The sequence below is a fragment of the Embiotoca jacksoni genome, unplaced genomic scaffold, assembly GCF_022577435.1.
Source record: "Embiotoca jacksoni isolate LCO1_2020_lvr unplaced genomic scaffold, fEmbJac1.0.p SCAF_38, whole genome shotgun sequence".
Taxonomy (NCBI): domain Eukaryota; kingdom Metazoa; phylum Chordata; class Actinopteri; family Embiotocidae; genus Embiotoca; species Embiotoca jacksoni.
Window position 1 is genome coordinate 35,047 of NW_027185390.1, and position 25,494 is coordinate 60,540.

General features: G+C 51.0%; 6 protein-coding genes across 8 annotated transcripts; 2 read left to right on the forward strand and 4 right to left on the reverse strand.

Moving 5' to 3' along the window:
• Positions 1-1,097: 1,097 nt before the first annotated feature.
• chst10 (carbohydrate sulfotransferase 10) lies at positions 1,098-4,779 on the reverse strand. Of its 2 annotated transcripts, XM_069166410.1 has the most exons (6): positions 4,688-4,779; positions 4,276-4,419; positions 4,080-4,189; positions 3,735-3,960; positions 3,503-3,608; positions 1,098-2,512 (listed from the first exon to the last, which is right to left on the reverse strand). In XM_069166410.1, exons 2-6 carry the CDS (start codon positions 4,367-4,369, stop codon positions 1,960-1,962), a joined length of 1,089 nt encoding a protein of 362 aa, XP_069022511.1. In that variant the 5' UTR covers positions 4,370-4,419; positions 4,688-4,779; the 3' UTR covers positions 1,098-1,959. The 2 variants fall into 2 exon arrangements, with proteins under 2 accessions (XP_069022511.1, XP_069022510.1); XM_069166409.1 differs by lacking the exon at positions 4,080-4,189 and having other exon boundaries at positions 4,226-4,419; positions 4,688-4,755.
• Positions 4,780-5,276: 497 nt separating this feature from the next.
• rpl31 (ribosomal protein L31) lies at positions 5,277-6,505 on the reverse strand. Its single transcript, XM_069166316.1, has 5 exons — positions 6,441-6,505; positions 5,883-5,986; positions 5,654-5,779; positions 5,444-5,556; positions 5,277-5,348 (listed from the first exon to the last, which is right to left on the reverse strand). The coding sequence occupies exons 2-5, from the start codon at positions 5,984-5,986 to the stop codon at positions 5,317-5,319; spliced, it is 375 nt and encodes a 124-aa protein (XP_069022417.1). The 5' UTR covers positions 6,441-6,505; the 3' UTR covers positions 5,277-5,316.
• Positions 6,506-8,103: 1,598 nt separating this feature from the next.
• Positions 8,104-17,326, reverse strand: zc3h13 (zinc finger CCCH-type containing 13). 2 transcript variants are annotated; one of them, XM_069166283.1, is made up of 20 exons: positions 17,187-17,326; positions 16,556-16,768; positions 16,342-16,445; positions 16,112-16,220; positions 15,870-15,981; positions 15,564-15,730; positions 15,288-15,436; positions 14,866-15,066; positions 14,566-14,733; positions 14,111-14,454; positions 13,493-13,963; positions 13,093-13,341; positions 12,473-13,010; positions 12,185-12,381; positions 10,783-12,024; positions 9,943-10,689; positions 9,701-9,844; positions 9,291-9,491; positions 8,899-9,062; positions 8,104-8,749 (listed from the first exon to the last, which is right to left on the reverse strand). In XM_069166283.1, the coding sequence occupies exons 2-20, from the start codon at positions 16,757-16,759 to the stop codon at positions 8,549-8,551; spliced, it is 5,712 nt and encodes a 1,903-aa protein (XP_069022384.1). In that variant the 5' UTR covers positions 16,760-16,768; positions 17,187-17,326; the 3' UTR covers positions 8,104-8,548. The 2 variants fall into 2 exon arrangements, with proteins under 2 accessions (XP_069022384.1, XP_069022383.1); XM_069166282.1 differs by having other exon boundaries at positions 14,866-15,069.
• Positions 17,327-17,554: 228 nt separating this feature from the next.
• On the reverse strand, positions 17,555-21,094 carry cpb2 (carboxypeptidase B2 (plasma)). The gene is made up of 11 exons (XM_069166270.1): positions 20,432-21,094; positions 20,171-20,246; positions 19,949-20,073; positions 19,761-19,866; positions 19,462-19,563; positions 19,118-19,222; positions 18,902-19,012; positions 18,705-18,795; positions 18,401-18,603; positions 18,191-18,275; positions 17,555-18,109 (listed from the first exon to the last, which is right to left on the reverse strand). The coding sequence occupies exons 1-11, from the start codon at positions 20,506-20,508 to the stop codon at positions 17,874-17,876; spliced, it is 1,317 nt and encodes a 438-aa protein (XP_069022371.1). The 5' UTR covers positions 20,509-21,094; the 3' UTR covers positions 17,555-17,873.
• Positions 20,785-23,359, forward strand: alg11 (ALG11 alpha-1,2-mannosyltransferase). Its single transcript, XM_069166269.1, has 5 exons — positions 20,785-20,867; positions 21,090-21,311; positions 21,397-21,768; positions 21,894-22,459; positions 22,548-23,359. The coding sequence occupies exons 1-5, from the start codon at positions 20,821-20,823 to the stop codon at positions 22,829-22,831; spliced, it is 1,491 nt and encodes a 496-aa protein (XP_069022370.1). The 5' UTR covers positions 20,785-20,820; the 3' UTR covers positions 22,832-23,359.
• A 337-nt stretch (positions 23,360-23,696) lies between these two features.
• Positions 23,697-25,415, forward strand: spp2 (secreted phosphoprotein 2). Its single transcript, XM_069166271.1, has 6 exons — positions 23,697-23,839; positions 23,914-24,041; positions 24,160-24,282; positions 24,729-24,836; positions 25,068-25,116; positions 25,228-25,415. The coding sequence occupies exons 1-6, from the start codon at positions 23,788-23,790 to the stop codon at positions 25,347-25,349; spliced, it is 582 nt and encodes a 193-aa protein (XP_069022372.1). The 5' UTR covers positions 23,697-23,787; the 3' UTR covers positions 25,350-25,415.
• Positions 25,416-25,494: the final 79 nt, after the last annotated feature.

A 25,494-nucleotide genomic window follows, 5' to 3' on the forward strand; every position in this document is an offset into this window, starting at 1 on the left:
AAAAAGGGCTGGGCCTCGACGCATCAAGCGTGGACACCGAGATGAGTTAATGCGCCGCTCCTCCGTGACTCACCGAAACGCACCATTCATCAATGAAGCGGCACAGTTTGCGTTTTTTTTTTTTTTTTTTTTTTAAACAGTTCACACAGAAACCGTAGGACGCACGTGTGATAGAGAGAGAGAGAGATATATACCTATATAGATGGATGGACGGGTGGATGGATGGGTGGATGGATGGGTGGAGGCCTTCTGGAGAGAGCATCGGTGTGGACATGCGCGTGTGGGGGGGCTTCACTGTCAATATTGGTAATCATGGGTGTGGCACGTGAGTGATGCTCAAGAGTGAGCAGCACAGCAGAGACAAATAAATCCACCTTTACTGCAGCCGCATGCACGATACCGGCTTCACCAACAAGGTTTCACTCCACCCTCTTGAGAAAAAAAAAAAAATTATAGCTAAATAGTCAAAGTGTGTTACGTCATTTAACATTTAACAGGACGAACCAGTCGGACAGCGTGAGAGTAGGAAGCAGGCGGGGCGGAGACACACATATATATGTACAGGAGGATGCGTGAGCAAAGTCTTAAGACACTTAACTGAACGCTTGGGCTCTGTAAATCAACTTAAATCCACCTGCCAAAAGGTAAGCTTGGATATTTGACGCTGATCGTGTAAATCCTCTTCCACCGCAGGCACGCAACGCTTTCGGGATGTTTGTTACCGACATATAAGGCTGCGAGGTATTTGTTTTAGCCCTCATACTTGTGGTTCAAATGTCATTTAGTGTGCTGACATTTCGTCGAAGGCTTTCAACGAGGTTTGCGGTTCCTCTCGTTACGTGCGTTACCGCCACCTTGCGGACATTTGCCGGTATTGCAACGGTCGCTGCAGTACGTGTAGGGCGAGGTAGTATGTACCTTGTTTTTTTGGATTTAAAAAAAAAGGAGCTTTTTGTTGACTTAGTGCCACGGAGAGGGGGATGGAGAGGGGAGGGAGAGGGGAGAGTGGGGGGGGACATCATTTCTGAAGGCCTTTAAAAAAAAAAAAAAAAAAAAAAAAAAACTTTCAAAACGTACTTATGAAAACACAAAACAAATACTTTACATGTAACTTTATTACAAACTGGCATTGTCCTTGCAGCACGACCGCCACCTGTGCGAAAGGTCGCCGGGTGGCTGCGGGGAGGCGGTACCGTCCTCCGACCGAGGCGCCGTTTGTGCCGCCGGTCGGCGAGTTAATATTATTATAAATAGCGACGCGTGATACAAATGTCGAGTTGCGAGAGTCACGTTAAGAGCGTTTTACATACGCGGTACATTTCGGATAGAAAATAACACGGTCCTTTAAAATCCAGCGCCGGTTTCCTTCGGTGTCCCGGTAGCGTTAACGGCTAAATAGACGGAGCCCTCGGGTATCTTTCCGTTTCGGTGAAGGCGGGCCGGTACGGAGCGCGTTCGAACCGATCGGGAGTCATTTACCGCGCGAATCCGCGGTACAAAATGTTAAAAGTTTTACGCGAAACGTATCCGTGTCCGATCGGGTCGTATTATATTCTCGGCTTCCCCGACCGTCTCCGCCCGCGTCCGGCTTCACGGCTACGAGTGCAGAAGACGGGACGCGTCGTCGAAACCGGAGGTCCGTACGTGGCGACGTGACGTCTCCGCTACGGGGCGAGGGGCCCGTGTCCCCCGGCGTCACGGAGCGCACGGCGACCTTAAATATAACGGCGTGTTTCATTTGCACCTGTAGTTGACCTTTATAAGGACTTCGTCTTCTCGCCGACGTCTCCTCCCTCCTACGAAACGCCGTCAAATTGTTACGAAAAGACTTCGCCGGCGGGAAGCGCTCGGTCGTCCCGGCTACGGTGGCTAAAATGAGAAGGGGGACGTGGCGCGGGGGTAGCTACGATACGCCTCCGTCCGTCCGTCAACCCGAGACGCCGTCGGCGTCCAGCGGTTTTAGTTCAGCAGAAAGTCCGGGCTCGGGTAGCCGAAGAGGCCAAAGTCGCCGCGGTAACGCGCGTAGAGACGCCTGACGTCCCGCTTGCTGACGCCCGAGAAGTAGCGCTCCACCTTGGTCCTGTTGTAGCGGGTGATGCCCAGAGGGATGGCCGGGTAGGACACCAGCCCCTCGACGCCGGCCGCCCTGAGGATGTGGGGGGCGTCCCGCTCCAGCGTCTCGTGGTGGCCGACCACGCTGTAGTGTATTTCGCACGGCGCGCACAGCTCGGCGTAAGTCACCCAGTGGATAATGTGCTCGCCGAACTGCCGGTCCGTTCGCCGGCGGCCCTCCGCGTCGCCCAGGTAACGGACAAAGTCCTCGAAGTGCAGACCCGAGGCGGCGAGGTCGTCGTCGCGGTGGACCTTGCGGTATTTCCGTATGATGGCGGGAGCGATGTCGTGCTTGTACCAAGGCTCGAAGCGAGGGTTCTTCACAAACTTGTCCTTGAACGCGGAGATCAGGCGCTCGAAGGGATCTCGCACGATGAAGAACTTAAAGTACGTGTTCAATCTGTTCAGGCACACAGCGAAGTTTCATGAGAACACTTGTGAACTCTTGTTGACCACCATAAAAATAAAAAAAATGAAATTAAAAAAAATGAAATTAAAAATAAAAATATGAAATTAAAAATAAAAATAAATAAAATAAAAAAAATTAAATTAAATTAAAAAATGACATTAAAAATAAAAATATGAAATTAAAAATAAAAATAAATAAATAACATTTTTTTAAAAATGAAATTAAAAATAAAAATATGAAATTAAAAATAAAAATAAATAAATAAAATTAAAAAATGAAATGAAATTTAAAAAAAAAATGAAATTAAAAATAAAAATATGAAATTAAAAATAAAAATAAATAAATAAAATAAAAAAATTAAATTAAATTAAAAAATGAAATTAAAAATAAAAATTAAATTAAAAATAAAAATAAATAAATAACATTTAAAAAATGAAATTAAAAATAAAAATATGAAATTAAAAATAAAAATAAATAAATAAAATTAAAAAATGAAATGAAATTTAAAAAAAAAAATGAAATTAAAAATAAAAATATGAAATTAAAAATAAAAATAAATAAATAACATTTTTTTAAAAATGACATTAAAAATAAAAATAAAAAAATAAAAAAAACTGAACCCATCTTTCATTGTAATAAGTGAAGACTTTAGAGATTATTATCATTATCATCCCACAGCGAGACACAATTTTGGTACATTCTGTCCCGTATTTCGAGGTCATCCGCATCCCGCTGCCTCATTGTTTTCCCCTCATGTCTGTGGAAGACTTATTTGGCAGGAGGGGGGGGGGGATTATTTTTCTTTATACATTTTTCAAGCGCGTCGGGGTTTTTTTGTTTTGTTTTTTATCATCACGTGTTCAAAACCATTTGGACAATAAATAAAGAACACCACAGAATCTTTTAGAAGCCAAAACACTCGCGGGACAAAGTCATTCAGCTGCTCGATTTCACATCGAGACAAGCGCACGGTCGACTGACCTGTGAGTTATTTCTTGCGGAGCGAGTGAGGAGAGGCGAGGCAGGCCGTTTTTGTCGTGGTCGTGGACGAGGTTTTCTGGGATCTCCTCCACACTGGGGAACGCTCCTGCAAACGACAACAGAAACCGTCAACTGAATCAACTAATTCGTCGCCGTCATAATAATTAACAGGTTGATCCACGACGTCTTTTTCTCACCGCGTCGCTTTTACCTTCGTCCGATCCCCGCTTACCGTTGAGCACAATGAGGACCTTCTTCCACTGCGTGTTTCCCACTTTAGGCGTCTGGCAGAACAGGATCTTTTGTTTGTCGCAGACGAAGATGCGGTCGAGGACGAACTTGCTGATGGAGACGCGAGTCAGATTCCTGAGGCTGCTGTTCTTGCACACGGACGAGAGCAGCTCGACTCGCTTGTCGGAGACCGACTGCCACTCCGTCGCTGTTGGAACCACCGAAAACTGAAAACGCAAAAAAATAAACAACAACAACGCTTAGCCTTGTTTTTAATGTGTGTTACAGCAGAGAGAAGAAAAGAAAAAGGAAATGGACTACAATTAGTGACGTGTCAATAAAACACCTGATCTGATGGCTTTGGAGCTCGTTTTTCTGGGCTGGTCCCAGGAATGGGTTTAACCCCCCTGGTGCCCGCCACCGTCCCACTCTGACCACCGGCTCTCTCTCCATAGTCTACAACAAAAACACACATACACACACGTTATTTACCTCTCTAACCGCCTCAGCTGTGGTTATCAGCATTAAAAGCAGCAGCTCACCATCCACGGCTCTGAAGCTGATGAACTTGCTGACAAACATCAGGATGAGCAGCACCCAGCCGCAAGCCCCGAGGAGCAGCCAGTGGTGCCGCATCGCGTCCTGCGTGAGCCGACGGCCATGGAAACAGCGAGCAGCGCTCCCACCTGGATAGATAGATAAATAAATAAATCAATAAATCGTTCAAACATCGTATCAAACGTGTTTTGTTTTGTTTTGGGTTTTTTTTTTTTTTAGCCAGCGAGCTAGCTGGTCAGCTAGCCGACCAACTAGCCACACCTGCCGGACTGTCGTCAGCCGAGGAGCGACTTCAACCCGCGCTAATTCAGGTTTTATTCAAATTATAATTAAAGAAAGAAAAAAGAAAAAAAGAAACAAAAACCACACGCCGACCTGAGCTGCCTCGTATCTTACCTCCTCGTCGAGTTACAGCTACTTCACGTCGGACGGAGCCATCGCGTCTCGCCTTCTTCACAACATCCGACTGACAGTAAAAACCAGTAGCGCCCCCTGGCGGTGGCGGCTGGCAGCGGCCCCCGACGGTGGCGGCGCCCCCTGGCGGCGCAGCTCGGCGGCGCACATCCACCTTTTGTTCTCGCTTCATCCAGCCGACGGTGCCTCGATAAATACCTCCAAGTATGAAAAGAACTGCAAGGCCGCTTTGTCACGTCTGTCTCCTTCAGCGACATACTAATAGGAAGAAATTAAAAACCTTTTTCTTTTCCTTTTATGACGCAACCATCCTTTCAGCATGTACAGTTGAAATTATGAGGAAGACGCATCGATCGGAGGAGGAAGGACCGGCCGCAAAACAGCTCTTTATTGTCTTAATAAAAGTCATCTTGGTAATAAACATGTTATTGCAAACCATCACCAGCATATCGCTCGATTTATATGTTTTTTTTCCCCCGTTATGGTATGTGTAATGTATAATCCAAAACCCAAACTAACCTTTTAATATAAAACAAAACAAAACCTGAAATAAAGCCAAGACAAAAAGAGCTCTTTTTATTTAATTTATTCCACTCGCAGAGGGGACAAATCTAGTTTTCATCAACATTGACCGTCTGCAGACCTGCGGAAAAGAAGAGAGAGACATGATTTAATAACACGCTTCGATTACATCCGTACACGATCGACAAAAGTCAGCGAGCTGCGCGTTTTATTTACCTTTGCATGTGGTGACGGGGACGTACGTGACCAGGGTGTACAGTTTGTTGGGAGAGTCCTCGTCCTCGTTACGCTTCCTGGACAGACGTACGCGTATCCTGTACGGCACGTTCCTGCGGGGGGGACACACACACACACACCAACACTTAGGACGTCCCGTTTCCAGCACCGAGTGTTATTTCACCGTATTTTAAACGGCCGCCGTCTCACCTGACACCTTTGCTCCACACCGCCTTGTTGAGGCGGGTGTCGATGCGGACATCGGGAGTTCCCATCTCCTTCACCGCGAACTTGCGGATCTCCTTGATGGCGCGTGGAGCCCTCCTCTTGAACCCGCTGCAACAACAACAACAACAAACAAACAAACAAACACGTTAAGACTTGAAGTTGTTCCCTGTTTTCCAAACACGTCTTGGTGGTGTTGAAGATCTCTACTCACACTCCGTGGATGCGCTTGTGGACATTGATGGTGTACTCTCTGGTCACCACCTCGTTGATGGCTGAACGCCCCTTCTTTTTCTCTCCTTTCTTAGTTGGGGCCATCTGCAAACAAGCACGTTGACTTTTTATTTATTTTTTTAATCTTAAGCGTTAAATACGAGCTGCGCATGCGCAGTTTAAAAAAAAAAAAAAAAAAAAAACAACACGTTAATAAGCTTCGGAGATATCATCGTTTGCGGACTTTATAAGTCCTGTAATAGCAAAGAAAACCCACAAAAAAAAATACAAAACTGCTTTCAACACCTACGCAAGCACAAAGTTAAACGCGAACAACCGTTTTAGAGTAAAAACGAGCACCGAGCAGCCCGGCGGTATGAAACATCCCGCTCGTCGCTATTAACCGTTTTTAAACACATCCGACCGCGTCAAAAACCTCCCGCAGCAGCACGGAGAATACTAATACACGTATTTACGACAAGTCTGCGCTCAATTCTGCCTTTAATGACACAGGATGGCTCTAGATTGTGGAAATCTAATTCCCGATGAAAACACTCACCTCGGCTGTGAGCTGAGGCGGAAGTCGGAAGGACGGATCAAAAGTAGAGCATTGTGGGTAAAGGAAATCAGTCCGTGTTTTTTTTTATGTCCGCTGACAACAAATGCACTCGCGAGAGTTCCTAGTGTTTCACTAATTCGTATTTGTTCTGCTGAATGGACAAACTTTACCGAAAACAATAAATCAAACAAACTTACGCCCAAAAAAATGTCTACGTTATTGTACTTTTATAAATATTTGGACACGATGAAGACGGTCAAAAGTATTTATCATATTGCAGTATTTATGTTCCCCCTCTGTTCTGCCGTCGTTTATTTCGTTCGTTTCGTGATTTCCTTTTTCTTTGAACGTCAACATAAACCACCTTAACTGCAGTAATACTGCAACGACACGAGCGGATCACGGCAATTGCATTACGGACAATAAAAACCCATCGTTGTACTCAATTCAGGAGGCATTTTGGCAAAAGACAATAGATCTCCAGCATTACAAGAGACGACGAGAAACTCCAAATGTTTAGGACGAAAATAAGACACGACAAGAGCGCTTTATAATGGTGACACCGTCATTAAGTGGTTGTGGTTATATGTAAATCACAACTTACCTCAAAATGGTTAAGCTTGCTCCTAGAGGCTGACTTCATATCGATGCTCCTGTATATGTTAATCCTGATAACGCAGCGCCGTGTGTTTATATTTCTGCACAGGTCGTCTTTGTTGTCTTTACTTGGCAAGATGTCATCACAGTGTAAAAAATGCCATTCTGTATTTATTTTGCAGTAAAAAAAAATAAATCAATAAATAAAAATACAGCGTTAAACCACATATTACTCGTGCGGCTCAAAACTTCACCTTCAACCTCAGACGGGAAAAAAACCAAAAAGCAGTTCGGGAAAGTGTTTTTTGTTGTTGTTGTTGTTTGTTTTTCTAACGCCAGTGGTCAGACAAACAGATCTCTCCATGTCTGTAATGTTACTCGTATATTTCACGTCACAGTTGCGTGGCCGAGGACGGGGTTGTCATGGTGAATCCAGGGTTTTGAGAGACCCCCCCCCCTCTCCCTCCTCCTCCTCCCCACCTCCTCCTCCTCCCTCCTCCTCCTCCTCCTCCTCCTCCTCCATCCTAATCTGTTCTTTAACCTGTTCAGCTGGTTTGTCCATTGAAATTGTGTCCCAGCGCTCCCAGAATGAACAACCTGCTCTTTTTTTTTTTAACCGTCTCTTGTTGAGTTTGAGAGTGTTGTGACACCCACGTCCTGCTGGAGCACTTGTTTCTTCCAGCTGTGCGAGACTTATCGTGACCCTGGACGGTCAGGAAGGAAGGAGGTCAGATTAATGACGTTTTCCGTCAGTTTTCTCTAAGCGGTATAGTGTCTTCTTCTTTTTTTCCTATTGGGAACATTTTGCCTCCTTTTCTTTTTTTTTTTTTTCTTTTTTTTGGGGGTGGAGGGGGGGGGGGGTGATGATGTGGGGCTGGCGAGGAGAGGAAATCCCACAGGGCGGTGTCGGCGATCGCTTCAGTTCATGCCGGGGAGACGTTGCCAAACCGCTCAAAAAGAAATACATCGACCGAAAAACAAAACAAATCCCGTTCCCACATCTGTAACAAATGACATTGGAATAAAGGAATAGTTTGCAAAGCAAAAGACCCGTTACAAACATCCATCAACATCTAACGATTTTAATGCACAACATAGGAAATCGAATCAGTCATTAGGTTAAGAGGGCCAAACTGACGTACAAAATCTGCTCTAAAACACGGTAATAATGCACAAAAAAAAAAAAAAAAAAAACACACAAAGCCCTCGGGACGCTTTCTCGTACATGGTTCACTACACGCCTCCGTAGGCTACAATGTCCTGTCGTCTATTGAGCGGCACTTGCGGATCATCCAAAACACGCAAGATTCACAATTTGGCTGTTTTTCCGGTATTTCCTCTCAGGACTTCAAAGAAGAAGAAAAAACAAACAAAACAAAACAAAAAAAAAACATTACGTCATGAAATGAGAGAATGACAGAAACAGAGTTAGGGCTGAGAAGCTTATCACTTATCGTGTGTTTTTGTTGTCGTTGATGTTTGTTTGTTTGTTTGTTTGTTTTATTTTACTCTCAGGACACGCACACCTCCGGCTGTGCTTCGCTGAGCTTATTACTGCCGGCCTCAGAGACTTCGGCCGCCGGTGCCGGTCCGCCGTCCGACCGTTCTGGTGCCGACGCCTGGCCGGCCATTGTCCTTCTGAAGAGACGCATGCTCATCTGGAGCAGCTCGTTGTCTACCACGGGCGTAGTGGGGTACTGCTTGGTTAGGCCCTGAAAATGAAAATAATAATAATTAAAAAAAAGAGAGAGAGAGAGAGAGCACATTTCTCTTTCCAGCTCTTCGTCTCAATGACTTCTACGCACTCTAACAACGGCCCGCGACGCGAGTCGTCGTCGCGTTACGATCGGAGGATGTCTACCTTCTCGTTTTTTAACAGCTGCCGGCGGATGGCGAAGTCCCTGCGCGCGCACAGGGCCTTGCAGCAGGGCCCCAGGTTGGTCAGTAGGCCCGCCCTCTCCACCCGCCTGTTCAGGGCCGCCATGTTCAGGGCCCCCAGGTCGTGCTCGAAGAGCTTGTCGACATCTGGAAGGAGAGTATCGACGGAGAGCTTTAGACTGACGGGTCGTGCCGCAATTTCAAATAAGAATGAATACCTGACCTGTATTAAATAAATAAGTAAATACATTTAAAAATAAATAAATAGCACAAACGTTCTTCGCCTTTAACTGCGGAATACGGACATTCGACTCACGGAGGACGAAAAGACCGAGATGAGAAGTAACGCGACGGTTCGACCGTGTCGCAACTCACCTTTGGGATCGTCCAACTCTGACTTGCACACCTCCTTGACTTGCTGCAGGAGTTCGGGGCCGGCGAGTCGCTTGGAGATGCCCGCCCTGAGAAGCACCGCCCCCGGGGTGAACCGGAGCAGGGCGGCCCCTGCCGCCCGGGGCTCCTGTTTCTGTTTAGGCATCAGGCTGGACCAGTCCACATCAATCACGTCCAGAGGACCTGTTCACGGAGACGCGGTGGGTTCATTTCAAGAGGAGGATCTTTTTATTTTTTTTATTTGTTTGATTATTATTATTATTATTAGTTTTGGAACAAACTACCGCTCAAGCAAAAGTAAACAAAGACTTGAAGATAAACAAAGGACAACAGAAATTCCACTAAACGTTTCCGCACCGTTATTTTTCTCCGTAGGAGCTATTAAACGATACCTGTAATTTTCTCGTCGTCTTGTTGATCCTCTTTTTTCTGGCTGTCGGCCAGAATCTCGTCCAGCTCGTCGTCGCTGATCGGTTCGTACTCCTCTCCGACGGACGCGGCTGACTGGCCGTCGTCTTCTTTCCCGTCGTCGTCCCCTAAAAAAAAAAAACATACAGCGGCCCGTTCGTTTAAATCCGAGCGAGAGAAACGGAGGAAGCGGGTCGACGACGCGGACGCGTATCCGTCTCCTTACCGTCGACGCTGTCCGTCCTCTCCGTCTCCCGCTGCTCTCCGGCGAGATGGTGACTGTTGCTCGGTTTGTCGGCCTCTTGAGCACCGAAGGCCTCCCGCGGCAGCAGAGGCTCGTAGTCGCCCCTGTCCTGCCTCGTCGGGTCTCCTCTCATTTCGCCCCTCGCGTCCCCTCGTCCCGGAGCCCTGGGGTCCCCGTGCGGCGGCGGGTCCGTCGTCATCGTCGCCCTCTCCCTGTCTCGATCGCCGCCTCTTTCGCCTCTGCCGTCTCTCTCCCGCTCCCTCTCTCGTTCCCTCTCCCGCTCCCGCTCGTGCTGTTGGATGAGTCCTTCGGGGAGTAAGCGTTCCCTGTCCCTGACGTCCCGCTCTCGCAGCAGCGGTTCGCGACCGGGACGCATCAGCAGGGGCTCCCGTCCCCTGCTCGGCCAGTCCCTGGGCTCAGGCTCCCAGTCTCTCTGCTGCTGCAGAGGCTGTTGGAGGAGCATGGGCGGCTGTTGCTGCTGCTGTTGTTGCTGCTGCTGCTGTTGTTGTTGCTGTTGCTGCTGTTGCTGTTGCTGTTGTTGCTGTTGCTGCTGTTGCTGTTGCTGAGGAAGAGGTCGGAGGTCCTTTCGGTCTCGTTCCCTCTCGAACGGCTCCCTGTCTCTCTCCCGCTCTCTGCTGTCGTAGGAGCCGGCGCGGGACCTGGACCTCGCCTGCCTCTCGGAGTCCGGAGAGCTGCGTCTGGAGCTGTGGCTGCGGGAATCTTGCCGGTCTGTAAAGCGGTAAAAGAGAAACGTTTTAGCTTTAAACTAAATACGGTTTACTAAAGTTTACAAAACTTGGTGAATTCGTGGCGCGTCCGTACCCGACGAGGTGCTTCGGCTGGGCTCTCCTCTTCTCAGCTGGTCGATTCGAGATTTCCTCTCCGCCCCCGGAAGTTCGCTCGGCGCCGGCCTCTCGCGCTCTCTTTCTCTCTCCCGATCCCGAGAGTTGGCGCCCCGCGGCCTGCCGCGGCGCGACCGCGGCCCCTGGGGGTCGTCCCGGTGGGCGGACTCGTCGGAGGGTGAACGCGGGCGTCGGGAGGACGCGCGGCTCTGGTTGCTGCCCATGCTGCTGCTGCGCGTCTGCTCCGGCGGGGGCTTGCGGAGCAGCGGCTGGGACATGAGAGGCTGCGGAGTCATAGTCTGCAGCAGCATCGGGGGATCCTGGGAGAGCAGCGGAGCGATGGGCGGCGGGTTACACCTCTCCCTGTCCCTGCCCGCCCGGAGGCCGCCGCCGCCGCCGCCGCCGCCTCTCCTGAGAGGTTCGGCCGGGGTCTTCTCGGCGGGTGCCGGGGGAGCCGGCGTTTCCGGCGGTCCTCCTCGCTCCGTGACCTCCTCGTCCGACCAGTCGCTGAAGTTGTCCGTTTTGGAAAGCGGCGAGGGCGCCGCGGCGCCCCCGGCTCCGCCGCGGTGATCGGGTCTCGTCGAGGGCGGCGGCGTCCGAGGACCCCTCTTCCTCTTATTGTGAGGCTGACGGGCTAAAGTTTCCTCCTCGGACGCGTCCGATTCTCCCTCTCGCGACCGTTTCCGCTTTCGCTCGAGCGCCTTCTTCTTGGCCCCTTTCCTCGGAGAGTGCGAGGCCGGAGGCGCGTCTGAGAAAGCGGCGGTCGGGGGCTCGGGGTTGAAGCGGTCCCCCGCCGTAGCCGGGCTGTTGCAGGCGCCGATCTCCTCTTCTTTGCGCCCCTTCTTTACGCCCTTCCTCTGCGACTTGGCCTTCTTCTTTCCCTCCTCGTGGGACTGCGAGCCGACCGCGTCTCTGTCGTCGCCGCCGCCGCCGGCGAGGGACAAAGGGGGAGGCGGCGTGGAGTCTCGCTGCTCTCGGCCTCGGCTACGGGAGTCGGGGGGGGCGTCCGGGAGGTGCTCCGCGCGTCTGTCGACCGCTCTGCTTCGCTCCGGGCGAGGCTCCGGCTCCTCGTGGCGACCTCGGGCGTCCCTCTTGTCCCCGCGGCGCTCCTCGTCCTTCCAGTGGGCGGACTTGTCGTCGGACGCGGCTCCCCTCGGCGGCGACCGTAACGAGGGGTCCTGGGGACGCACCACCTGGCTCAGCAGACGATGCTTGTCTCCGTCTGGGCGCGAGACACGGCAGAGAGGACGGAAATTATCCACAGACATGGCTTTTTCATTTTGTACATTTCTGAGAGCGACAACAAAAATCCATTATTTTCTGCGAGATCTGTCTAAACAAATGGAGGCGACGCGCTTTACGTTCAAAAACAATTTCCTTACTGTCAGATGGAGGCGGACACGCCGGGCTGGGGAGGAGCGGCTGCGGGTGGAGCTTGGCCTGCCCTCGGCCGATCGGGCGCTCGCTTTTGTCCTCGCCGCTATTGTAGCCGTCGCTGTCTGCGGGACTGAGATCCCTCGCCGTGCGCTTGGGCGAGGGTCGGGGGCTCGGGCTGCTCTCCACCCGGGGTCTCTTGCGGCTAAAAGGCGGAGGACCAAAAAGCGCAGAATAAATATCAGACGTTCGGGCGTCGGGGCGGATCGACGTGCGCGCCCGGTCTCGATACGTGCCTCGTCTTGCGATCGTCCCGGGTGTCTCGGACGGACCGGTTGTCCCTGCCTCCTCCTCCTCCTCCGCCGCCGCCGTCGTCTCTCCTCTCCCTCCTCTCGTCCCGTCCTCTCTCTCGCTCCTCCCACTCCCGCTGCCTCTCCCTCTCCCGCTGCTCCCTCTCCCTCTCCCGCTCCCTCTCCTTCCTCTCCCGCTCCCTCTCTCGCTCCTCCCTTTCTCTCTCTCGCTCCTCCCTCTCCTCGCGCTCGCGCTCCCGCTCTCTCTCCCGCTCTCGTTCCCGCTCCCTCTCTCTCTCCCTGAGCCGCTCCCTCTCGACCTCCCTCTCCTTCTCCTTCTCCCTCTCCTTCTCCCTCTCCCGCTCCCTGTCCCGCTCCTTCTCTTTCTCCCTGTCCCGCTCCCTCTCTCGCTCTCTGTCCCGGTCGCGGGTCCTGTCCTCTCGTCTGTCCTCGGTTCGATCTGTCCTGCGCTCGTCTCTTCTCTCCTCCCTCTCGGGCTCCTCCGACCTCCCCTGATGTCTGTTTGGAGAAGCTGCTCTCTGGTCTGGAAGGAGAGAAAAGAAAGCGATCGCCAATTAGTTTCTTCTTCTTTCGACGCGTCCAAATAAACCCCGTCCTCCTCGCACCTCTGTCTCGGTTGTCTCTGCGATCCCGCTCTCCGTGTCCTCCTCTCCTGTCGTAAGAGGAGTCTCGGGCCGGCTCTCCTCTCCTGTCGCTCTCGTAGCGATCTCGGTCCGAACCCTTCTCGGAGCTTCTTTCGTTGGCGCTCCTCTCCGCGCTCCTCTCCGCGCTGCGTTCGCGTACCGCGCCGCTCCGGGAATCCCAGTTGTCGTGGCCGCTTTCCAGCTGGGATCCGCGGGAGCTTCTGTTTGAGCCTGGCCGAAGACATAAAGGAAAAAGGAGAAAAAAGAGGAGAAAAAAAGAAATTACACACAGGCGCGCGGGAAAAAACGGCAGTTGTATTTTCATACCGTCGGCGTCGCTTAAAAGCTCCTTGGAAAAAAACAACATAAAAAAAGTTCGTGCCTTTCTCAGACGTTTCGTTCGCACGTCCTCTCCCTCGCCCGTTCCTGTCGGCTCTGTCCGTCCTGCTCTCCGTCCGTCCCTCGCTTCTACTTCCGTCTTCGCGTCCGTGACCTCTCCCGTAACTCCTGTCGTCCTGAGCCGCTTCCTCTTTCCTGTGGGCGTCCGTCCTCTCGCGCTCCTTCTCCTTTTCCCGCTCTCTCTCCTTCTCCCTCTCTCGCTCCCTGTCGCGGTGCTCGAGCGACTCCCGACTGGAGCGCGTCTCCGTCCTGCTCTCTCTCGAGTCCTTGGCGTCCCTGTTGTCTCGGCCGTCCCGGGACTCTCGGGCCGTCTCCCTCCCTCGATCGCGAGCGTCCCGTTGCTCGCGGCTCTCCCTGGCGTCTCTGTCGTCGCGAGCGTCCCGCGACGATACCTGCTCGGAGTCGTAGTCCCGGTCGTCGCGGAAACTGTCCTTGTCTCGTTTGCCGCGGCTTTCTGTTTGCAGAAGAGACGCAAAGCTTAACCGGCGAAGAAGGGGAGGATTTTACGAGCGAATGAGAACACGGATTGGGAAAAAAATCTTCAAAACGGCCAACGGAGACAAAAGACAAAACAAATACGGCGGCGGAGCGCCGAGATTACCGTCTCTGCGCTCGCGTTTGCGCTCCTGAGCCGGCGGACTCCTCTCTCTTTCCCCGCGGCTCCTCTCTCGGCCCCTGGAGCGGCGTCGGCCGGGGCTCGATCGGTCGGACCGCCGGTGGGGCGAGGAGGCGTCGTGGGAGGCGGGAGGCGATCGGGAGCGCCGGGAGCTCGGAGGCGAGGAGGCGGAGGCCTGCGCCGCGGAGCTCCTGCGGTAGCCCGGGGACGAAGAGCGCCGCCGCCGCGGCGAGGGAGACTGTCGCTGGGCGGAGGAACCCGAGTGGGAGGAAGGGGAGCGGTGGCGAGGAGGACTGGGGGAGCGCCGGTGGCGCGGAGGGGACGGAGACCTGCGGGGAAATCGGGTTATTTCTTCAGGGCCGCCGTGTCCGGTATTTCAACGGTGACGGTTTCGGGAGGGGGGGGGGTGCCTCGCCGTCAAATAAAATATACACGCTAACCTGTGAGGAGGGGAAGCCGGCGCCGGGGATTTGTGGGACGAAGCTTTAGGAGAGGGGGATTTCTTCCTGGCCGAGGGCGACGCCCCCCCGGAAGGAAACGACACGCTACGAGAACGCTCCTCCGACGTCACCGACCGCTTGGCCTTGTTGGAACTGTCCGATCGGTCCCTACGAACAAAAAGATTACGATTAGGACGAGCCGGAGATAACGAGTCAGGATAACGGCGCAGACATTTGCTTCTATAAACAACAAAGAACATTTAGACAAAGAAGAAAAACAAACAACGGTCGGCACTCCACCTGCGTTTCTCCTTCTTCTCCTTATGTTTCTCGGTATCTCGTCCGCGGTCTTTCCCCTCTTTCTGCTTCTCCTCGGACTTCTCCTTGTTCTTGTGCTTGCCTTTGTGTTTCTTCCCGACCGCCGGGAGGTCCGGAGGGACCGGGGGAGGAGGGCTGGGGGTGCGGGGCCCTTTCTTCTTACCGTGGCTTCCTTTGGTAGGCCTGCTTCGACGTAACGTGGAAAATATGAATCGCGACTTCGTCGCGTGACTCGCACGAGATGTCGGTTATAGCGGGTCCAAAAACCCTCGGACGCAATGAAGCGCGTTTAACAACGAGGATTAAAAGCAGGCAATTTCACTTCGGTCTCGTCGAAATTCTTTTGAAAAGAGTTGAAATTACGATTCCGTACATCCCGGCAACTGAAAACAACGGCTTCTCACCTGGCAGTCTCTGACACGGGCGAGGACGCTGCCGCCTTTTTCTCTTTCTTCCCGGAGCCGGGCCCTTTGGTCCCGCTTTTGCTTTTCGGGGAGCCGCCGGACTTCCTGGACGACGGCGAGTCTTTGGAGCTCGACCGCTCGGGGGAGGCCTGAGGGACAGAGACGACGATTGAGACTCAGACCCGTATTTCGGCGAGCCGTCACGCGCGCGTTCGGGCCGAAAATAGCTAAAAGTCTAATTCCGATCACGGGTTCAACTGGTCGCTGCGGACTTACCTTTGGCAAAGCCGTGGTTCGGACTTTCGAGGGAGTCTCGTCTTTCTTGACGACAATCTCGTCTCTCTTTTCCAGGTTCTCCTGTTCCAGTTTCATCAGTTCACGCTGAATCTTCTGGCGTTTCATCTCGAGGGATAACTCGTAGTCGTAGTCGCCGATATCAGAGTCTGGACGTCGGTAGGACAGGAAAAGCGTCAGTCAAAGTCAAAGCGCACGTGTTCTTTAACTCACTTCCAGCCGTTATGACATTTGCATATAATCGCGTCACTTGGGCCTTTAAAGTTGAACAAAACCAGCTACTAAAACCTTCGCGGTTGGTTTCCCACTCTGTGGGCTCTTCTTCGCTGGCTGGGGTGCGCTCCTTTGTGATCTTGATATCCTCCTTCTCCCTGTGTCGGCCTCTGGACGAATCTCTCTGCTGCGGACGGACAAACAATTATTACAATAACACGCAGGCGGTACCTTTTACTTCTTGGTCTTTACAGTTGTGTTCCTAGTTGCGAGTTTAACAACGATTCGCAATCGGATGCGTTGACAAACTCTCTTACTGTGGGGGACGTGGGCTCGTCTAAGTCTCGCTTCAGGTTTTCCGTGTCAACATCCTGTCTTTTATTCTTCATCCTCTCCCGCAGATCACCTGTGGGTCTCTCGGTTGACCTGCAAACACGTAAACAAACGCGCACAAAATAACAAAAACATGATGTGATGCAGATAATAAATAAATAAAACAACAACAGGAATGAATATTAATCACATTGAGAGATCCCAGACATCTTACCGGCTAAAGCTAAATCCTTTGCCTCTCGGCTGAGGTCCATGTGTGTAGCGACAAGTGTTGCCGTAACTGCAATTACCGGTCTTCAGCCAATTTCTACAGTGACTCTGGAAGACACGAGTAAACAAGCCCGGTCAGGTGGTCAGGTGGTCGGTCAGGTGGTCGGTCAGGTGGTCAGGTAACATCTAGTCACCTGACGGAAGCAGGCGACACTTACATCAGCAGCATTACTCCCAGTGCTGGGGCCAAGTCTCTCGAACACGCTGGGCCTGCGGGAGGGGGGGGCGGCGGGGTTGTTGTTGTTGTTGTTGTTGTTGTTGGTGGTGGTGGTGGTGGTGCTGCTGGTGGTGGTGGTGGTGGTGCTGCTGTCAGATATGGTCTTTGAATTCTCCACTGTTACCTTCCGCCTGATCTTGGACATTCTGCAGGACTGGAAATAAAAACAACAACAACAACAACAACAAAAAAACAAGAAGAAGAAAGGCTCGGTGAGTTATCCCCGCGCGACATGTCAACAACCACAAACAATAATAAACTCATAACACATCCGACCGCTGACTTCTGGCGAGCGCGCTAACTTAAGCTTAGCCGAAGCTAACTAAACAACTTTTAACCCCGCTTGTTCCGGCGTCATTCAACGTATCCGAGACGCGTGAATATTAGATAAACGAGTGATTAATGATGATTACTCCTCGCGCCTCGCGGACGGACGTTTAACGCGGCGGTGAACTCGTTCAAGTCAACCGAAAGAGCTCGTGGCTGCTCGCTCCATCGTCGCGCGGGGCCTCGGCGCCTCCTTTCAAGCAGCCCTCGCCGCGTCGCGGCGGACGCGGAGCGGCGGGTCTCACCCAAGATATTGTTTCGGTGTCGCATCTGCTTTAGTCCAGTCGGCGGATTTAGCGCTTGTAGAATTTACAAGGCTTATTCTTTCAAATCAAAGGCAGACGCTGCCCTGGCTGCCTTCATATTGGCGGAGAGTGCGCGTCGTAGGTCGTCTTCTTCGTCTGTGTTTAATAAAGGGGACTCGGACTCCAGGGGTTGACGCATTAGCGCCCCCTGCTGGCGTTCTTTTTTATTATTTTTCTAAATTATTTATTATTTTACTATTTTATTATTTTTCTATCCAAAAACTAGTATTTCCCTTCTACGTGTCAATTATATTATTTTATTAATGATGGCGCAGATTTTCATTGACATTTCATTCATGAAGTCGTAATAAACAGAGAAAGTTAAATCTTTATTTGATTTTTTTTGTTGTTTTTTTTACACATCTTACACATTCTTTACAGATGTCCACAAATATTCATTGATCAGTACATTGACAACAAATAGTTTTCTTTACCGTCTATATGCAAATGATCACTATATGCGTGCGCTGAAAACAACGTGTGGAAAACAAGACACCCCTTTAACATGCTATATATGCATATATATATATATATATATATGTAAAATAAAAATACCACAAATTGCAATTACCGATTAGCCGGTCGGCTGATATTTTAGCCACGACGCAAAGTCTGCGTTAAAAGGCATCAGGCCCAAGACCGGCTCCCTTCGTTAGTCCGAGGAGGACTTGTCGGAGCTGGTGTTTTCTCTATAACCTTGAGAGCGACGGTCTTCACGGCGAGCAGAGCTTCGTTGCAGGCGCCGGAAATGAAAGACGGCGGCAAGAGGAAGCCGTAGCGGCCGCGGTCCTGGAGCTCAAACGTGAAGGAGTATTTGATGCCGAGCTTGTGCGCCCAGTCGTCCGAACCGCCGGGTGCCAGGTCTGGAGAAAAGACGGTCACGCTCACGTGTGCCCAAATCAAAAGACAAACTCATTTCATTTCAGAAAAGAAGCCTTTCTTACATATCGTCTTTCCTCCGGCGCCGTATCTGTAGATGCTGCGATAGTATCTTCTGATTTTCTGGGCAGCTTCTTGGCTCATCTCGAGCTTGAAAAAGAAGAACGCATCGACGAGAGGATTAAGGAGGAAGAATTCGGGAAGTCCGACGTGACACGCCTCCCCAATATTCGCAGGGTTTTTGGGGACTTGATTGATCGGACCAAACCGCTCACCAGTTCTCTGTGGTTCTCTGCTTCGTCCAAGGTGTAGGAGTAGGGGAAGAGCAGCATCTGGGAGTAGGCGTGGATGGAGAGGTAGAGCTGAACCGAGTCCTTGCGACTGCGCAAGAAATCGGCCACGGCCTGCGACTCGGGCTCGGACTCGGGGAAGGTGCCGCAGTAGATCTCGGTGCAGGGATCGGGAGAGGCTCCCTCCGCTGGGATAGACCGGGAACACTTTACATCGGAGGAGCTGCCGACAGTCTCGCAGTCGTTCTACTGTTCGGTGAAACAACCGTAATGCGAAGGGAAAACTTACTGCACCAGTTGGCGTCAAAGTTTCTGTTGAGGTCGACTCCGACGCAGTCGGTGCCCTCGGCGATGGAGCGGTTCTTCCTCCACATCCTTTTCTGAGACGGACAACAACAAAAAACACAAAATAAACACAAAACAAACATCCAGTTGAAGTGACTTCCTTCTTTTAAAAAGAAACACTTCCGTTTCACGTGTTCTTACTGTCGTCCACGTGTACTTGTATCCGTCGGGGTTCACGACGGGCAGGACGTAGACGTCCATGTTGTCCAGGATGCGAGTGATGTCTTGGTTTATCTTGTAAAATGACAAAGACTGCAGAGGAAGAAACGGTAGCGGATTTGAACCCTCCGATTAGAGGACGCACTCCTCCACCTCTACCGACTGCCACAAACATTAGACGTTCGTCCGGGTACTCACGTAGTGTACAAACCATAAGCAGAAAGCAGGAGCGATCCACTCTCTGGCGTGGATCCCACAGTCGATCCACATCGCTTTCTTATTCGGCCTGTCGTTGAAAGACAGCTGAGAAACAAACGTTAGTCTGGGGAGGATGTTACTTTGGGTAAAAACAATCAGCTACGTTTCACAGTTTAGAGCCATCGCCTGAACGCCTCTGAAAACTTGCCATCTTAAAATACTTGTAATACAAGACATAATGCTGATTAATCTGCCCTGAATGTACGCAAATAAAAGGTTCAAATGAGCTATAAACCTATTTAACGTCATCATACTTCCTTCGGAGACGACAGATGGACTTTTACCTTCAAAACATACAGCGGTCGCTTCTCGTACGAAGATCCAATGAGGATGGTTTTGACTGTGCTTGGGTTGTCACGCGCGGTTCTATTGATCCAGTCGTAGATCTACAATGGAGACACGTGTTTGGACAAAGTGTAATGTGTCATTAAGTACAGCGTATCTCTACTTTCCGATGCAATGTGGAATTAAAAAAAAAAAACAACAACAAAAAAACGTTTGCGAAGCTTAAAATGTCCAAATCCTCTCAATATACTGTTGATTGCGGCAAAAGATTTAAAAACAAAAACAAAAACATACATACATCCTCCAAAGTGTGATATCTCTCGTAGAAGGTCGCGCCGCTCCGCGGGTCGGTGGAGTTCATCGTCTGCATTTCAACCAGCTCGTTGGCGTCGGCCAGCAGCACCCTGAGATAAACGTGCGGAGCAGCAATTATTCACCCAGACATTGATGCCGTCCGGTAATCCTGAGCGACGCGCAGCGACATACTCGTGTGTTAAAGCGTGTTTCTGCAGCAGGTCCGTCACCGTCTCGGAGCTGTTTGCGGGAACAAAGAGGTGGACTTGAGTTTCTTCTTTGATGTACTGCGGGGAAGCAGGCTGCCACAAGACTGTCTGGGAGAAAACACATAATGTCATGATTCATAGATGGCAATTACAAATAAATAAATACATAAATAAAAAAAAAATGAAGGTAATCTTTATAACGTACCTCGTACTGGGTGGACACATTCTTCAAGATGTCCACTTGTTCTTGTGTTTTTGGGGTGATTGATAGAATCTGGTCACTGAATGTAAAGACGACAGAAAAACACAACAGTTTGGGTACATGTGTATGTGTCACAACAGGGTTGCGCGCGTTTGCGTAATTGTGTCGTAACCCCTTTTTCTCCGTGGAAAAGGGTTACCTGCCCTACCGAGCCATGTCGCCCCCGATAAAAGGCACACGAAAGCATCAAAGAGTATGATTTACCGTGTTTCTGCGCAGAGACCCGTCTTCAGGAGTACATCCAAATTCATAAACGCAAACACAATCCACAGAGTCGTCATGGTGTCAGGACCCAGACTGGGAAATGACTGAGGTTTGTTTCAGCTCCGGGGGTAGAGAGTCATTATTGATTGAAACCGTGTTTATTTAGAAGTTAAAGTTTACTCTTTTTTTTGGAGAGAGCCGGGGCATCGATCAGTATTTTTTTTTTTTTTTTTTTTTTTTTGTAAGCACTATAAATTGATTCTTCGTCCGTTTAAACTGGACTCGCCGGTGCGGTGAGACACCCGCGCCTGCAGGGGGCGCCGCATTAAGTAAGCGAGCAACAGAAGGGAAGTGACGGTGTGACGTGTTGTTGAATTTCTGTTGGCAAGATGTCGGGCCACGATCAGCTGGTCTCATGTTTGTGTGAATTAACGAGGTAAGATGCGTTTGTTTTCAAACCAAGTCTCGAAAGCGTGTGATTAAAAACCGGAATTGACCGCAGTTAGGAAATTAATTCGATGGCCGTAATCTGTAGGAACAAATATAATCGTGGGGGAGGAGAAGAAGGGGGTTTCCTGTCTCCATTAATAGCGTTGCTATGAAAACGAAGCCGCGTTGAGCATCTTTACGCATTCGTTGTTGTCCCTCCGTGTTTCAGGCTGCTGTGGAAGCTGCTGCTGCCTCTGGTGTTTCTGTCCGTGCTGCTGGTGGCCGTCCTCGTCCTGATGGTGCTGGCGGTGCGTTTGTGGCTGCAGAGCAACAGGAACGCCCGGCGGGCGCGGGACGGCCGTCCCACCGTGGCCTTCTTTCACCCCTACTGCAACGCGGGTGGCGGCGGGGAGAGGGTGCTCTGGTGTGCCATCAGGGCGCTGCAGAACAGGTAAAGCCCGATCCGGTCGCGTTGTTGAATGTGTTGTTGTTGTTGTTTTTTTTAACCTTACGGGACAGTAAATCTTTCTTTCAAGGTACGCGGACATCAACTTCGTGGTGTACACGGGCGACCTGGGCGTGACCGGGCAGCAGATCCTGCAGGGAGCGCGGCGTCGTTTCAACATCGTCCTCCCCCGGCCGGTCCACTTCGTCTTCCTGAGGCACCGGCTGCTGGTGGAGCCCGGCCTGTTCCCTCACTTCACCCTGCTGGGGCAGAGCGTGGGCTCCGTCTTCCTGGGATGGGAGGCCCTGACGGAGTTCGTCCCCGACGTCTACGTCGACTCCATGGGCTACGCCTTCACCCTGCCCCTGTTTCGCTACCTGGGAGGCTGCGGCGTGGGCAGCTACGTCCACTACCCCACCGTCAGCACCGACATGCTGTCCGTGGTGAGAGAGAGGAACCCCAGGTAAAGCACATCCGGTCACGATTGACGCGTGGCGACGCGCCGGAGGCTTTCCGTTTCCTTCTCTGTCCGCGGAGCCGTTTCTCAAACCGCTGTGCCCAATTAACTCGAGCTGTTCCCGTCTCAAGGTTCAACAACCCGGACTACGTCACCGACAGTCTGTTCCTGAGCGCCTTCAAGGTGGTCTACTACTGCCTGTTCGCCGTGCTCTACGGCCTGGCCGGCTCCTGCGGCGACCTCATCATGGTCAACTCCTCCTGGACCCTGGATCACATCCTGTCGCTGTGGCGCTCGCCCAACCGCACCAGCGTGGTGTACCCGCCCTGCGACGTCGGCGCCTTCCTGGACATCCCGCTGGAGGAGGACGGGGAACGGAAGTGCCACTCGATCGTCTCCGTCGGGCAGTTCAGACCGGAGAAGGACCACCGGCTGCAGATCCGAGCCTTCAAGAAGGTGTTGGACGGGAGGAGGGAGGGCTCGAGGGGCCGAGGGGAACTGAAGCTGGTTCTGATCGGCGGATGCCGGAACCGGGAGGACGAGGACAGGGTGCTCATGTTGAGGGGGCTGTGCCAGGAGCTGGGCGTGGCCGACCGGGTGGAGTTTAAACTGAATGTATCTTTCGAGGAGCTGAAGAGAGAGATGGCCGAAGCTACGATTGGACTACATACCATGTGGAACGAGCACTTCGGAATAGGTAAATGACGACCGACCCGTTCTACGTTCGACCCGTCTACGCTTTCTAGAAAATGCATCTTCGCTTCTCTTTTTTTTTTCCCTCCCAGGGGTTGTGGAGTGTATGGCGGCAGGGAAAGTGATCCTGGCCCACAAGTCCGGCGGTCCCAAGCTGGACATCGTGGTGCCTTTCGAAGGGGGCCAGACCGGCTTCCTGGCTGACGACGAGGACGGCTACGCGGAGGCCGTCGAGAGGATCCTGGCTCTGCCGCCCGCCAGCCGGTTGCAGATCCGACGCACCGCCCGTCAGTCTGTGGCCCGCTTCTCCGATCAGGAGTTTGAAGCCTGCTTCCTGGCCGCCATGGAGCCTCTGATGGGAACACTCGAACGATGAGAGGAGGACTCTTTTTTTTTTGTTGTGTGTCTGTGTGTGTCTGTGCATGTATTGTGAAATTTGACACTCGGAGCACCTTTACTTTGATGCCCGCAGGGTTGCGCTTAGTAGGACCGGTGACAAAACGTGGTTATAACGGATACACGGAGATCGGTCACGTGCTCACACGTGTACAAACGAGTCCCAGAAAGGTCTCGGCTCGCAGAAGTTCAAATCTGAAAATATCATCATCTTCGTGGCGTGGGAGTGAACGCAGCTACAGCACTGTGTTTAGACTTTGTAATTTTTTTGAGGACACATTCCTTTGTTTTGTTTTTTTGTAGTGCCAGTTTTGTTCAAATGATACGTATTATATATGGGGGGGGGGGGGGGGGAGAGGAGGGTACTGTCCTGAAAATATTGTAAAAGATATGCTGAACGGAAACATAATTATTGTTTACCAGAACTAGAATTCTTTTCCAAGCCCAAAATGTGAAGTATTTTTGATATTGAGGATGAATGTAATAAAGATACAATGAGTGAAAGGGATTTTTGTATTCATTTGACCGATTAGCGTGCTTGAAATAATGTTCTGGGTGAAAGGGAAACGTTACCTACTCTCTGAACTAATCTCCTCTGCTCCATTTGATTTGGCCAACAGAGATCAAAAGCCCAAACTGCTGAGGTACAAACAGTATCCGCTCCGTGAATTTGACAGTTTAAGAGTACGTCTAATAGATGATGTGAGTGAAAATCGGATCTACAATCCTCATCACGGGCCTCATTCAATTGAGCACATCCGCTTGGGATCAATAGTGCAGAACAAAGGTTAGGAGTGATTGCATGAAGGAGGGAAGCGGGTTTTTTTTCCACGGGGTTACGGAGGGTAGGAGGCGGTGCACACGGTTCGTCGGTACATAAGCCGAGCGTGTTTAGAGGGAGCCGAAAGCAGGACCGAAGCTCTTGGTGTGGTGAAGATGAGGTCGTACGTGCTTCTCCTGGCCCTGCTGCGAGCTCTGGGATGCGCAGGTGAGCGAGTCGGTGCCGATCGCTTCAAAACCCGGATGCGGTAACTGTCCCTGACGCCATCTCTGACCTTGCAGGCGTCCCGCTGTACAACTCTGAGCTGCGGTCTACGGCAGGCGTGGGTCTCGGAGCGGCTCTCGCCGAGATCAACTCCGCCTATGCCGTCAACCGTCTCTACCGGCTGACTCGGGCCTCTGTGACCAAGGTGAGCCTGCACAGGAAATATTTCAAATACAGAAACTCGTAAGTCATTTTGCACCGTTTAACAGCTGTGGCGGTTGCTTTTTTAACCCTCTCCTATATACTTACGTGTGATCTGCCAGGTTATTCCTAAGGGCCAGAGCACTATTGACCTGCTGATGAAATTTGGCATCAAAGAGAGCGAGTGTGCAAAGACCTCAGGAAAGGACCCGCAGACGTGTGACTACAGACGTGGCTTCTTTGTGGTGAGACCTCAGGGATGAAATCACTTCAATTAAATATATGTAAGCTTTTAGTCATAAAAGAATACTACAAACAGCAAAAAGACAAATGGAGCTCATATACATCATATATATCATATATATATATATATATATATAAAATAAAACAACGTCCTATAGTCCTGTAATCTTTTCGAATAAACTATCAGTTCAAGAATAAATGCTCAAGTGTTTAAGCGGGACAGTCAACAGCCGGGATGTTGTATATCTCACGTTACCTGTACACTACTGTTGGACTCTTTCGAGGCCTGATAACTCGGTCCCCGATTCCACCAACTCCTCTAGCCCACTGTTTACTTTGGCACGGATTCACCGGGACGGGATGTGTCGATGACATGTGCTCGGCCGTGATGGCACAAAACAATGTACTTACCGAGACATCCTGCACCTCTCACCCGCATTTGCTCCAGCCCTCCTTCTCCTGCTCCACCCGGGTACGAACGTCCGGCGGCTCGGCCCAGGTGCTCTCTCTCAGATGTGGCCCCGACAGCAGCTCCAGCTCAGAGTCCAGCGAGGAGGTGAGGAGGCAGTAAAGAGTGAGGCAGAGGTGGAGAGTGGGGTGGAGGGGGGGAGAGGAGGGTCTGAAGCTATTAACAGACAAGACATTCATTTGTAAGTTGTACATCATTCACCACTCATTTAAGTACAATTTGCAGCAAACCAACCGCGATAAATGAACCCAATAAACTCTTAAGTTAAGGTCAAACAAAGGCAAATAAATGAATAATAAAATGGTTTGGATTCCGCAGCTTTTCTCAAGAGGGAGACATCAGTTCAATGTCCCATTCATAAACAGAGGTGAGCACAGTACGCTACAATACCATCAAATATGTTGTTTTAATCCTCTTCAAAAGATTTGACCTTTTTTTTTTTGGTGACTGAAGACCCCCCCCCCAAATCTTTTGACAGTCCCAGCTCCTGCCGCTCCTGCCACTCCTTCCGCACCTCCCGTCCAGCCCGGTCGCTCCCTCCTTCCCCAGATGGAGGAGGTGCAGCCCAGAGGAGACACTTTCAGCAACTACCTGGTGTGAGAGTTCGGCTCGGGATACATTTAGGTGCCGATCGGAACTCAGAAATAAAAAAAAACAAAAAAATGTGCACCTTTTTTTTTTTTTCGGTCTCTTTTTATTCCCATTTAATTATATTTATTTGGTTATATTTACAAAGCTTTAGCCG